Below are 14,825 nucleotides of genomic sequence, written 5' to 3' on the forward strand. Positions count from 1 at the left end.
CCTCCTCCCTCCCCAAAGCCTGTCCTCCATCTACAAGGCACAAGTCAAGAGTGTGATGGAATACTCCCCACTTGCCTAGAATTGTGCAGCTTCAGCAACAGGAAGCTTGACACTATCCAGGGCGAAGCAGTCCACTTGATTGACACCATACCCATTGGCTTAAGCATCCACTCCCTTCACCAGCAGTGTATCACGGCTACAATGTGCACCAGTTACAAGATGCACTGCAACAAGGCTGCTTTGACAGTCCTTCCAAAACCTATGATCTCCAAAGCTAGTAGGACAAGGACAGCAGGTGCATGGCGACACCATCACCTTCAAGTTGCACACCACCCTGACTCGAGCATATATCGCCTTTCCTTCATCATCACTGAGTCAGAATTGGTCAACACCTCACTCAACAGCACTGAGGATGTATTTACACCATACTGACTGTAGTGGTTCGAAAAGATGGCCCAACATCACCACCTCAAGAGCAATTAGGGATGGGGAATAAATGATGGTTTTCCCAGCAACACTTGCACAACCCCAGCGGATGGTTTAAAAGTTTTGTTTAGTGTAATAAATACCCTGCTGCTTTACAGAAACCGTGTCATTGTTTTGCAGTCATATTGTTGTCTGGCTTCACGCAATGCGCAGCTGGGTAAACCCTGGCTAATGGAGCACATCTCCCTTTATCTCTCTGTCTTTTAAGTCACCAATTATATGTATATGCTAACCAATAACTTTTTTTTCTTCTAAACATAGCTTTGGAAACACTGCTAATGCCCAAACATTTGCAAGTGTAGCAAATCAGCACAGCACTGGTGCTTTTGGATCAGCAACCCAGCAGACACCTGGTTTTGGAGGACAAGGGACCAATTTTTCAACCTTTGGGGCCAGCGGAGGAGGTATGAACTTCCATGCTTATGGCTGACATTACATGTAGCACAGAAACTGACCTTTTGGACCAACTGGCCTTCTCCCGCTCTACTTCATCTAACCCTATCGGCATATCCCTCTATTCCTTTCTCCCTCATATGTTTACCTAGCTTCCCATTAATGACATTTATAGACCTCAAACACTCCAAGGCAATGAGTCCCACATTTTAACTACTCTCTGGGCAGCAAGACTTGGACAATATCCAAGCTTGGGCTCGCAAGTGGCAAGCAACATTCACGCCACAAAAGTGCCAGGCAATGACCATCTCCAATGAGAGAATCTAACCAGTGCCCCTTGATGCTCAATGGTATCTCCATCACTGGATCCCCCACTATCAACAACCCTGGGTGTTACCATTGACCAGAAACTGAACTGGACTAACATTAAAAATATTTTGGCTACAAGAACAGATCAGGGGCTAGGAATCCTGTGGCGAGTAATTCACCTCTTCCTTCCCCAAAGCCTCTCCACCATCTACATGGTACAAGTCAGGAGGGTGATGGAATGCCCTCCACGTTCCTGGAAGAGTGCAGCTTCAACAACACTCAAGCTTGACAACATCCAGGACAAAGCAGCCCACTTGATTGTCACCCCTTCCTCATAGATTCACTCTCTCCACTACTGACTAACAGTGGCAGCAGTGTGTACCATCTCCAAGATGCACTGCAACAACTCAAGGCTCCTTAGGCAGTACCTTCCAAATGCACGACCACTACCATCTAGAAGGATAAAGGCAGCAGACACATGGGAACACCACCACCTGGGAGTTCCCCTCCAAGTCACTCACCATCCTGACTTGGAACTATAACGCTGTTCCTTCACTGTTGCTGGGTCAAAACCCTGGAACTCTCTTCCTAACAGCACTGTGGGAGTGTACCTACACCACATGGACTACAGCTGTTCAAGAAGGCAGCTCACCACCTCCACCTCAAGGACAATTAGGATAGGCACTAAATGCTGGCCCTAGCCAGTTATATAACCGCATCCTGTAAATGAATATTAAAGATAGGTCCTCGTGAATTCCTTCTGGATTTGTTAGTAACTGTCTTATATTTATGCCACCCCCCTCCCCCCCCCCCCCCCCCCCCCCCCCCCCCAACCTCCATTTTGTCTTTCTCTCACACACATGCGCATGCAGAAACATTGAGTGGAACTGTAGAATGGTTACAGCACAGAAAGAGGCCATTTGGTCCATCATGTCTGCTGGCTCTCTGCAATATGCCTCTCTGGAAATATTTTCTCCTCAGATAATGATTGAGCTCTCTTGAAAGCCACAACTGAATCTGCCTCCATCAAACTCTCAGGCCACTCTCATTCCAGATCCTAACCACTCGCTTTCTAAAAAAAATCTTTCCTCAAGTTGCTATTGCTTCTTTTGCAAGTCACCTTAAATTAGTATCCTCTGGTTCTCGATCTTTTCACCAATGGGAACAGTTTCTTCCTGTCTACTCTGTCCAGACCCACCTCATAAGTTTGAATACCCCAATCAAGTCAGTCCATGTCCAAATGCAGCAAGACCTGGACAATATCCAGGCTTGGGCGGAGAAGTGGCAATTAACATTCGCACCACACAAGTGCCAGGCAATGACCAGAAATTGAACTGGACTGGCTTTAAAAATACTGTGGCTACAAGAGCAGATCAGAGGCTTGGAATCCTACAGCCAGTAACTCTCATACTGACTCCCCAAAGCCTGTGCAGCTCCAGCCACACTCAAGAAACTTGACACCACCCTGCACAAAGCAACCTGCTTGATTGGCACCCCATCCACAAACATTCACTCCCTCCACCGACGCACAGTGCAGTAGTGTGTACCATCTCCAAGATGCACTGCAGCAGCTCACCAAGGCTCCTTAGACCGCACCTTCCAAACCCACGACCGCTATCATCTAGAAGGACAAGGGCAGCAGACACATGGGAACACCACTGCCTGGAAGTTCCCCTCCAAGCCAGTCACCATCCTGATTTGGAAATATATCACCGTTCCTTTACTGTCGCTGGGTCAAAACCCTGGAATCCCCTCCCTAACAGCAGCGTGGGTGTACCTACACTACATGGACTGCAGCGGTTGAAGAAGGCAGCTCACCACCACCTCCTCAAGGGCAATTAGATATTGGCAATAAATGCTGCCTTAGCCAGTGATGCCCGCATCCCATAAATGAAAAAAAATCTCCTCTCAGCCTTCTCTTCTCCAAGGAGAACAGCCCCTGCCTTCTCCATTCTACTATGTAGCTGAAGTTGCTTTTCTCTATCTATTCCTATGTTTAATCAAACTCCTTTCATAATTTTAAGATGTCCATTCGGCCATTCCTCAATGATCTCATTTCTAGAGAAACGAGCCCCAGTCTATTCAGTCTTTCCTGATAATTAGTTAAAACATCTCAGTTCTGATAACATTTTTTACACCTTCTCCAGTGCCTCTGTACCCTTTTTTGTAATATAGACACCGGAACTGTCCACAGTACTCCAAGCGTTTTCTAACCAAGGTTGTGTACAAGTTTAACATGGCCTCTATATGGTTTGGTATTGTACTCTTCTCTTTAACTAGCTTGTAAATTAATTCTGGTAAATGAGTGTTCAGAAAGTCAGAACTGATAACTGAGTGTGAGGTGAGGAGTAACTGTGGACCTGCCAGTCTGTAGCCTTGCCCATTGTGAAAAGCATTCTGTTTAAGTCTCTTTAAAGTGTGCACTTAAAGGACCAGGTAATTGGAAACTAGGTTGTTTTCTGCTGAGGTGTAAATTTATGTACAATTCCACTTATTAGAAAAAGGATTACCTTTCATGACATCAGGACATCCCAAAGTACTTTTTGAAATGTAGATACTTAGTAATGAAAGAATCGAGGGCCCAGGTTTCCTACAAACAGCAATGTGCTAGTGACTGGATAATCTGTTTTAGTGATGTGGATTGAGGGATAAATATTGACTAGAACACTGGGGAGACCTCCCTGCTCTTCTTTGAAATTGTGCCATGGGATCTTTTCACATCCACCTTACCGTGCAGATAATGTAATGTTTCATGAAGACGGCACCTCTGACAATGCAGCACTCTCTCTACTGCACTGGGAGTGTTGGCATGGACTTTGTGCTGAAGTCTTCCCTTCTGACTCGAGTGAGAGTGTTACCAATTGAGCCTCAGCTGACACTTGACTGAGTGAAGGAATGTGAACACAATCTGAAAGATTCAGTTATTTGCAGTAGCAGAATGGGAATGTCACAGGACTGAAACTCAGTACAAAGCAGCGTTTATATTCCAGTGGAGTCTCTAAATTCACTGCAGTAACTTCTATTCTACTTATTCCATGTCCTGTTCTAATTGAAAAAGATTAAATTGTTCACATCAGTTATCAGTATGAAAGTCTGTGTCACAAGTCCCAGGGCACTGTACAGGTGATTGGGCTCTCTGTAAATAATTACCATGACATCACCACAACAGCCTTTATTTTCAGGAACAGTAATCATCTTTTTACCCTGCTTTCTGCAGGGACTTCAGCAACTAATCCAAGCTGGGAAGCTGTTTCACTTGCCTCGAGAGTCTAGAAATAGCAGTCGTGGCCTCAGGGGGGCAGTGGGCTATTTAGGACTAAAAATTTGTTCATTCAGAGGGTTGTGAATCTTTGCAATTATTTACCTCAGAGCTATGAATGCTCAGTCATTGAACATATTTGAGGCTGGGATGATAGAATTTTGAACACTATGGGAATCGAGGGATAGGTTGGGAAAGTGAAGCTAGTTGGATGATCAGCCAAAGGCAAAGCAGGCTCGAGGAGCCACATGGCTGCTGCTCCTGTTTTGTGTGACACACCCAGTGTGTGGTACTGGGAGAGTGCTGTACTGTCGGAGGTGCCATTTTTCTGATGAGGAATTAAACTGAGGCCCCTTCCTGCTCTCTTGGGTGGACATAAAAGATTCCATGGCATTATTTTGAGTAGAGCAAGGGAGTTCTCCCTGGTCCTCTGGCCAGTATTTATCCGTCAACCACCAACACTAAAAATCAAATGACCTGGTCATGTATCTTATTGCTGTTTCTGGCAGCTTAGCATGCGCAGATTGGCTGCTGCATTTCTTAACGTTAGAACAGTGACTACACATCATTGGCTATGAAGAGCTTCAGCATGTCCTGATATCTTGAAATGGGCTGTGCAAATGCAAGTTGTTGTTTGCTTTTTATATTTAAGTGATTGTTGGGAAGCATCTATTATGGGCAAGGCTAATTTTTCCTTTGTTTCTCATTTAATTATTTGCAGGGTTTGGAAGTGGTTTTGGATCCACACATCAGTAAGTAATGAGGCTGAAAGTTCATTTCTAACTGATACCAGAACCTGGAATCCTATTAACCCTTGCCTGCTGATCACGCTGGATCTACAAAAAAAAAGTGGCAAGCCCTTCCATGGGTTAAAAGACAATTTTCCGAGTTTTGCATTCTAGATGATGCTTTGAATTTGCTTTTGTTGTGTTGTGCTGTGTATCTGTTGTCTTCTGTATTTCTACTGTAAGAGGATTGTTGTGTTTTGTTTTGCTACTAAGTTCAATAAAGGATTAATCAGTGGAGGAATACACTTTATTATATAATGAGCAGATGGGAGGCTAAAGGACTTAAAAGAATCATTCTCATCTCGTTTGATTTAAACCTCCAGGTTGTTAGAAAAGGGATAGATAAACACTGGACTAAATTGCAGTATCTTTTGAAACACTCAGGCTGAATGTATCTCTTGATACTTGGTTTATATACAGCTTCAATTTTGGTCTTATTTGGCTGAGAGTTCCATGTTCTTTTCTATTTTTTTAATTACCACGCAGCAAGATCCCACAAGCTGCAAACAGTTTTATGACCAGATAATCTTGTTGGTTGAGTGATAAATATTGGCCAGGACACTGGGGAAAACTGCCCTGTTCTTTGTCCACAAAATTGGCTATGAGATACTCTCTGCCCACCCGAGTGTGCAGTCGGGCCTTGGTTTAATGTGTCATTGGAGAAAAGGCATCTCCAATAATGCAGCAGTGCTTCAGTACTGCACTGGGAGTGTTAGCCTGGATTATGAGGCATAAGTCTGTCAGACAGGCAAATGCTATCGCAGTGAGCCACAGCTGGCACCTGATGTTGATATTTTACGCTGCAACTGAGTGATCAGACCCATCCGTGCTAGACCCAGCACATTGTGACAGGATACTTGCTTTAGAATGCAAAGTAAACAGATCCTTTCAACACTGGCACATTCTTCTGTTCCCAGATTTGTTGTTCAGCTCTTCCCTTTCTTTCAGTCACCTTGTTAAAATAAATGTGTTCAATTTGTCATAAAATTCCAGAAACTGAACTTACTGTTGAACGATGTGAGAATTATTAAAGGAATAATGGCTTAGGTACAAATGCTTCTAAATTGGGAATCAGTTGGATTCTCAGAAACTGCCTACCCTTCCAATTGGGCATGTGCTGGTGTTCACTCTTCCTCCTAACTGGCCCTTGTGCCCTTGGTATTTTCTGATTCCAGAAGCTACTCTTAACTCCAATTATAGAGTCCACAAATAGGTTTTGCCTTCTCATTGATGAAAATACTATCACCTGGGTTCTCCAACACCCTCTGAATTGGTTTCTCTTTCTCTCCTTTTTCTTTTTCTCTTCTTTGCCTCCCTCGCCCTTTTTTTCCTTTATTTTACCACCTATTTCTGTCAGCACTCTGCTGAACATCCCCTCATTGTTTCTTCCAGCTTTGGGCTTTTAATGCTTCATTTTTGGGTCAATGGCCCATTGCTTCCTGTTTTACATCTAGTTGTTTTATCCTTGATGTCCAATGCTGTCTCCTTCATCTTTGATTCTCAATGGGGAAAAAGTGAATTTTACACTGGACCTGAATAATGCCCCCATATCTCCATGCTGGTGATAGATAATGTATGTTCATACTCCACACAAGTCTTCTGCCTCTCTCTTCATCTCACCCTATCAGCATAACCTTCTGTTCCTTTCTCCCATGTGTATTTCTCTGACTTGCCCTGAAATGCATCAGGTTCTGCGTTGCAGAATACAACCTACTCAATTCAAAGCTGCTCAGTTCAAATGATCTAGTTCAGTTTTTTTCTTAGAAGCTGAATTCCCAATTTACTCTGTTATTGCTGATTCAAATTTCTAAGATCATTCACAGTATTTTAAAGTGCAGAAACGACTTTGAATGATCATGAATAGGCTGCAACGATTGACTGGCGGAACCAAACGTCCACTTGGGTAGATGTTCCAGCGAGAGAGATCATAGCAGCAAACAAGGAGAAATGCACAAAATAGCATCAAACCTCCCCTTTCCCTTGCCGAATCCTTTAACAGATACTCAGTGGAGAGGAATGGCACCAGATGTGGCGTCTTTTTGATGCTACATCACTGCTGCAAGGTGTAGTAATGTGCTGGTCATGGATTTACTGTATTTGAATAATACAGAATTACAATTAGATCATGACAGAACAAGGAAATTGGCCTTTAAGCTGCCTTGTGCGTAACAAAATTGATTTAATTGTGACTGAACTTTTGGATTTTGAAACCGTGCGGTGATTTGTAGTAGATTTGGCTCATTTTTTTTTCATTCATGGGATGTAGGCAATATTGGCAAGGCCAGCATTTGTTGCTTATCCTTATCCATTGAACTGAAAGGCTTGCCCATTTCAAGGGTGGCTAAGGGTCCACCACATTGCTGTAGGTCTGGAGTCACATGTATGCCAGACAGGCTAAGGAAAGGTCATTAGTGAACCAGGATGGGTTTCTACAACAATTAATAGTAGTTTCATGGTCACCATTACTGTTACTAGCTTTCAATTCCTGATTTTTATGAATTAATTGAATTATTTATTTTAAATTCCACCAGCTGCCATGGTGGGATTTGAACCCATGTCCCCAGGGCATGAGCCTGGGCCTCTGCTTTACCTAAACCACCATCTACCCTCTTGTTCTGGCCCTTGAGAAATCTTTTGGTAGTAAAATACCTGACAAGGTAATTAAATTGACCAGATCCTGTTGAAGGCAACGTACCGCATCCAACAGTCAGATGAAAAGGATATTCTGAATCAAAACCTCGTTCTTTTTAAAGGGATACAATATTTAAAAATTGAACATATTTCGCTAAACAAAGCTAAATCTTATTGCAACAGGTCAATGAAATAAATTGAATTTTGATGTGGATTATTTATATTGTATGTTCCATTTTAAAATTAAGAAAGACCCTGGATGTGATCAGAAATATCTTTGTGTTCCCCTAAAGGTGTAGACTGTAAAGAGTGATAGATCCCAATCTATGGGCTTTGGCAAGTTAGTTAAATTCATTCTAGAGGTATTAAGTTGGACAGGGAACCCCCCCACCTCCCCCAGTCAGTAAAGGACCATCAGCTGTTAGCAGGAATAAGGGACTGCCCATATTTTACACTTAGTGAGTAAGGGGTTGTCATGATGGTCAACCAGTGAGCTCCCATTGACATGGGATGAATATCAGCTGAGGAAGAAAAAGAAACATCTTTATCGTTCGTTCAACAGCCTCAGGATGTCTCAAAGTGCTTCACAGCCAATTAAATACTATTGAAATTAGTTACTGATGTAATGTAGGTAACACGGCAGCCAATTTGGCACAACAAGCTGCCACAAACAGCAATGAGAAAATGAAAAGTTAATTTTTTTTGTGATTGAGGGATGGGCATTGGCCAGATCACTGGGGAAAAACGCTCCTGCTCTTCCTAATAGTGCCATGGAATCTTTTATGTCCACCTGAGAGGGCAGTTGGGGCCTTGGTTTAACAGCACCTCCGACAGTGCAGCATTCAGCCTGTGCTGCATTGGGAGTTTCAGCCAGGATTTTACACTGAAGTCTCTGGAGTGAGACTTGAATTCCAAACCTTCTGATTCTGAGGTGTGCAGTAGCCACTTGGGCCTGACTGATACTGTATAGAAGGCTGGGTATTGGGGAATGTGTCTCCCAGTCACTCTGACCTCCTAGAAATTGTTTGATCACCTTTGCAAAGTTGCAGAGGAATTTCTCAAGTTTTTCATAAATTGACCGACGTCTTCCTGCAGCACCCGCCTCCCCCAACCCCCAATACCTGCTTCTCCAGGGAGTTGCTTGACTGGTTGGTGGGCAGACTGGGTGCTCATGTTTAATTAGGACCCTATTGGACAAAATCAATGGATCTGTTGCCCTTTTCCTGTCCTTAATTTTCGTAGGTTCATACTATAATCGATTTGAGTGAAGCAACAGGAGGAGAAAGAGAGAGCAAACGACAGAAATCAAGGGAGACATTTCCCTGATGCAAGATTTGCTGCTAGTAAAACCTTTGCTTATTTCGTAGAATCATGCGGGAGGGGGCAATTTTGAACAGCTTTGTTAAATCACCCCAAGCCCCTCTGTTCCAAGGAGCACAATCCTAGCTTCTCTAGTCTTTCTACATAACTGAAACCAATTTACTCTGAACTGTGGGGCAGGGTGGTGTTTGTACGATCATCACGGACAAATTTTGCAAGAATCAAAGAGCAGCACGAGCAAAAATACTTGATTTTTTTCTATAAAAATTGAAGTCTCTAACGTCTTTTCCTTAAAACAGTGACCTAACCTGGGAAGCGGTATAAAATAATTCACATCTATTGAAATAATATCACCAATAGTTAATGAAGTGAACGATTCATTTCGGTCAGTTATTGGATTGCTGCTTGGCAGCTGATGTGTGTGTTTCATTCTGTCTCAATGTTCTTTTTCTTCTTTCAGGTCCAGTCAGTCATTCGCCAGTGGATGGAGGGGTTGAATTCTATGCAGCTTTTATTTGATTCTTTTTATGAAGTATATATATATATCTACATATATATATATATATAAAAGAAATGATATTTGGTAGCCCGAGAGGTGGCATGATTTATGATGAATCATAATTGCAAACCGTTTAAGTCACCGCTTGCTGTGCAGAGTGAGATGAAATCATGTTTGTTGCTTCAGGTTATGTTTTTGTCACGAAGTCATGTTAACATCATACTTTGTCTAATAAAATTCTATTTTAAATTTGCCCTTTCTTCTCACTTTGTCAATGAGGTCCTGCTGAAAGCTTTTTTTTATTCATTGGATGTGGGTGTCGCTGGCTAGGCCAGCATTTATGCCCATCCCTAATTGCCCTTGTTCAGAGGGCATTTAAGAATCAACCAGATAATCCGTGGATCTGGAGTTGCATGTAGGCCTGACCAGGTAAGAGCAGTGTATTTCCATCTCTAAAGGACGTTAGTGAACCAGGTGGGTTTTTACGACAATCGGCAATGGTTTCCTGGTGATCATCAGACCTTCAATTACAGATTTTTTTTGTTGAATTCAAATTTCACCATCTGCCATGGTGGAATTCAAACCCAGGTCCCTAGAGCATTACCCTGGGTCCCTGGAACACTAATCCAGTGACAGTACCTCTATGCCACTGCCTCCCCCCTGGGTCTTAACCCTTTATACTTTTAAGCCTCCCCCAGCTGCCACATACCATTTTATTATTCTCAGGCCTGTGTGTTGGCAAAAATACTTCCATTGTTGACCATATCACCGCTTCCCCCCACCTCTGCTCTGATCAGCTTCAGAAATGTAAATATTTGCACCACTCTCTCACTAAAAGGAAAACCTTGCATTTATAAATGGTGCCTCCTCACATCTTCAGGATGTCACAAAGTGCTTAGTTATTATTTTGTAAACACCATTGCAGAAACAAATGGGGTGCTGATTTATACTCAGGAAACACCAGATGATTGAGCAAATCATCTATTGGTTTCAGAAATGAAGGTTGATCAGGACACCTGAGAAGAACCCCGGTTTTCCTCGCTTTGTGCCTGGGGCTTCTGTAGACCCATTAACGGCGATTGATTTATTTAATCGTCAATTCCCATTATCTTTGTATCATGCAACGAGTGGAATGGCAAACCTGAAGAAGCCTGGTCTCTTTATGTCTAGCAGTTTCCAAGTTCAATTGTACTGCAATCTGTTGAAAGCTCTTACATCCCTTGCAGGTTCTCTATAGAATATTCCAGTCAGTCCCAAACCCTTGCTCTATTCATGTTGCCCTGTAAGTTTATTTCCCTCAAGTCCCTATCCAAGTTTGTTTTGAAATTATCTATTGTCTCTTCCAGCACCCTCATAGGCAATGAGTTCCAGTGCAGTAGAATCTCAATGTGATGGAGCCCTGTAGTGCTGTCCCACCACTATAGAGCCCTGTGCAGGTACCCCAGTGTAGTGGTGTTTTGAGCAATAATGCCAAGTGATGGTGCGACAGTGTTAAGGTGCCTTGCACTCTGTCCCAGCGCATTACAGCACAGAGTTGGGCTGCAAGCTGGTTTCTACATTCCTGAAACTCCATATTATCTATTGTTAGGAGAATCACCAGGAAAGCTGAGAACAAACCAGATTGACAGGAAAAGAACCATTTTTAAAATCAACAAAGCTGAAAGGTAAGGACCATTTTGAAAACTATATTTACAGAGTAGGATTAGAGTATGCTGAATTAACTGATCTCAGTGGAGATGACTGTATGTAAGTATGAGTCTCTGCTATTGTACCTACTTGGTGAAAGATGAAACTGGACCCAATCTTTCTTTGTTCACAGAGTAAAGCATTTCAAGTATTTACCTACTAACTCAACAACACCATGGTGTGAGTGTACCTTTATAATCTTTTTTGAATCCCCATTAACAATGATCCGATCCCTTTTAAAGGGGCACTTTTTGTCAGTCATGGTTTGCCACTATCAAGACAGGGTGAGGGGGCTGGTCCCTAGTCTACCTCAGCTGGAACAGGAATTGAATTGGAGTTATTCTAAACCACATGCTAGCCATCTAGCCAACTTGTTACGACCGAGATGGGAAGAGTGCATTGTCTCTAGTTCCACTATTCCATATTTAAATTATTTCACCAGTTAGCTATACGGCCAAATATGCGCTTTACCAATGAATCACAGAAGGACCACTCAATGCCCAGGTTTCTTCAATAAACAAAATTATCAGTTTATTATAAACCAGGCATGTCGAGTAGACGGCAAAGCTTATTGATATACTATATGAAAGTATAATAATTACTCTTTCTAAGTACCCTCACACTCACTCTCTCTCACGCAGAGACAGATACACACACACATACATACACCCCCAAAATAAAATAAAGGAATTCTGGCAAAAGGTTAAAAGTCAGTGGTTGGAGGGAAAAGGATAGATGCTGGACTTCTTAAAATGCTGTCCGTTTGGTGTTTCAGCACTGGTCTGCGAAGCAATCGATGATTCGTGCACTACTTTTCAGGCAGATTTCGTGGAAAACTTACATGGAACAACTTCCATTCACTTTTTGCTTTTGACTGGATTTGGAGTTTCAAAGCTTCTTCGCCCAAGCAGTTGATCCTTCTTGCTTTCTCCCCAAAAGCAAAACCAGCCTAGCAGCTTTTAAAACACAGGTTTCCAGGCATGGAGCCTTTTGTAAACAGTCCACTAGGGTCACAAGGTTTCCAGCTTCTTTAAAACTGCTTAATTACCTTTTCTTGTAAAATGCTGTCTTTTCCAGGAACAGCAGCAACCAGAGGCCTCACATTAACCCTTTAAGGACCAGCATCTTTTTTTTAAAAAAAAAACAATTCTTCCAGAATGTTCTATGTCCTTTTTCATGATTAAAGTGTTTCTGAGAAACTGAGCTAACCAGCTTCCTTATATGTGCTCAAGTAACAACCTAGTCAATACCTTCCTCATGCATTTGGTTCACCACAATTGATAAACAATTAACATCTTCCCCTCCCACCCCTGTTGGACAGTGCATGCACAAGAACAAGCTCAGCCATGATGCTTTCCCTGTTCAGACAACCTTCAACGCCTATTATACAAGTTCAAGCATGAAACAGACACTGAATAGGTCTGGCAACACTTTGGAACTGTGGATGTTTAGAATGTGAAAGGGGGGGTGGGAGGCGTGGTGCTCATCCTGTCATGCGACTGAAGGAATCCGAAACCGATCTCTTAGTTATGCTGTTTCTCTAGTGTCCGGCACCTCCTTCTGCTTCCAATACATGTCCAAAGACACAATGCTCTCTGCCACAGCCAGAATAGTACCAGAGATGAAAGACTTCAGTTGTGTGGAGATACTGGAGAAGTTGCTGTTATTCTCCTTAAAAGGAGATACAATGGAGCGTTCAGAATTATGAGGAGTTCTTATAGAGTAAATTAGGGGAAACTATTTCCAATGACACCTTGGTCTAACTAGCAGAATAGATAAGAGAGAACCAGTAGATGTGGTGTATTTGGATTTTCAGAAAGCTTTTGAGAAAGTACCACATAAGAGGTTACTAAGTAAAATTAAAGCACATGGAATTGGCAGTAATATGTTGACATGAATTGAGAATTGGTTAGCAGACAGGAAACAGAGTAGGAATAAATGGGTCTTTTTTAGAGGTGCAGCCTGTAACTAGTGGGGTAGCGTAGGGATCAGTACTCGGGTGCCAGCTATTCACAGTATATATCAATGATGAGGATTAGGAAACCAAATGTAATATTTCCAAGTTTGCTGACGACACAAAGCTTGATGGGAATGTGAGCAATGAAGAGGGTGTTAAGAGGCTTCAAGGCGATTTAGGCAGGTTGAGTGTGTGGGTAAATACATGGTAGATGCAACATAACATGAATGAGTGTGAAGTTATCCACTTCGGTAGGACAACAGAATGGCAGATTATTATTTAAGTGGTAATAGATTGGAAAATGTTAATGTACAAAGGGACCTGGGTGTCCTTGTACACCATCACTGAAAGCAAGCATGTCGGTGCAGCAAGCAATTAAGGCGGCAAATGGTATGTCGGCCATCACTGTGAAAGGACTTGAGTACAGGAACAGGATGTCTTACTGCAGCTGTTCAGGGGCTTGGTGAGACCAAGTATTGTGTGCAGTTTTGGCCTCCTTGAAGAAAGGATATACTTGGCATAGAGGTAGTGCAGCAAAGGTTCACCAGACTGATTCCTGGGATGGCAGGATCGTCGTATGAGGAGAGATTGGGTCAACGAGGCCTGTATTCACTGGAGTTTAGAAGAATGAGAGAAGATCTCATTGAAGCATATGAAATTCTGACAGGGATGGCCAGATTGGATGTAGGGATGATGTTTCCTCTGGCTGGGAGATCGAGTCACAATCCCAGGATACAGAATAGGCCACTTAGGACTGAGATGAGGAGAAACTTCTTCAGTCAGAGGGTGGTGAACCTGTGGAATTCTCTACCACAGAAAGCTTTGGAGGCCAAGTCACTGAATATATTTAAGACGGAAATAGATTTCTAGACTCTAAAGATGTCAAGGGGCATGGGGAGAGTGCAGGAATATGGATTTGAGATAGAGGATCAGCCATCATCATATTGAATGGCGCAGCAGGCTCGAAGGACCAAATTACCTATTCCTGCTCCTATTTTCTAAGCTTCTATGTTTCTAGGTACTGCCTGAAAGGGTAGTGGGAGCAGATTCTTTTGCGAGGAATTTGGATAGTCACTTGAAAAGGAAAAATTTGCAAGGCTTATGGGAAAAGAGCAAGTGATGGGGTGGAGCTAATTTGGATAGCACTTTTCAAGGAGCCAGCACAAGCACAATGGGTTGAATGGCCTCCTCCTGTGCTGTATGATTCAATCCACTATCCAATACCCTCAGCCACAATTACTCCCTACAGGCAATACTCCATTTAACCCTCTACACATCAGTGCAAGCCATTTCCCAATAAACAGACATCTTGAGGGAGGGGCGTAAGTTCATTTTTAATCCTAAAATTCTCCTAATCAGTGGGAGCTGCCTGCAGTCTTAAAAAGGGTGATACTTTAAGCTGAGTCAGTGAAGTCCACAGAGTCTAAATTTAGAGGTTTTTTCACTGTGTATGATTTTAAATTGCATATAATCATATATTTATCAGCCACAGATGGC

At 42.7% G+C, this 14,825-nt stretch overlaps 1 protein-coding gene across 1 annotated transcript in view; it reads left to right on the plus strand.

Annotated features, from left to right (window-relative positions):
- nup214 (nucleoporin 214) overlaps positions 1–5,469 on the plus strand; it is a 121,892-nt gene extending 116,423 nt beyond the window's left edge. The window contains exons 34-35 of the mRNA XM_041194465.1: positions 748–890; positions 5,169–5,469. Of these exons, the coding sequence (XP_041050399.1) occupies positions 748–890; positions 5,169–5,203 (178 nt within the window). The 3' untranslated portion in view covers positions 5,204–5,469. The remainder of the gene's footprint in view (positions 1–747; positions 891–5,168) is intronic.
- The last annotated feature ends 9,356 nt before the right edge of the window (positions 5,470–14,825 follow it).

This window comes from Carcharodon carcharias, chromosome 8 (assembly GCF_017639515.1).
Source record: "Carcharodon carcharias isolate sCarCar2 chromosome 8, sCarCar2.pri, whole genome shotgun sequence".
In the NCBI taxonomy this organism is placed as follows: Eukaryota; Metazoa; Chordata; class Chondrichthyes; order Lamniformes; family Lamnidae; genus Carcharodon; species Carcharodon carcharias.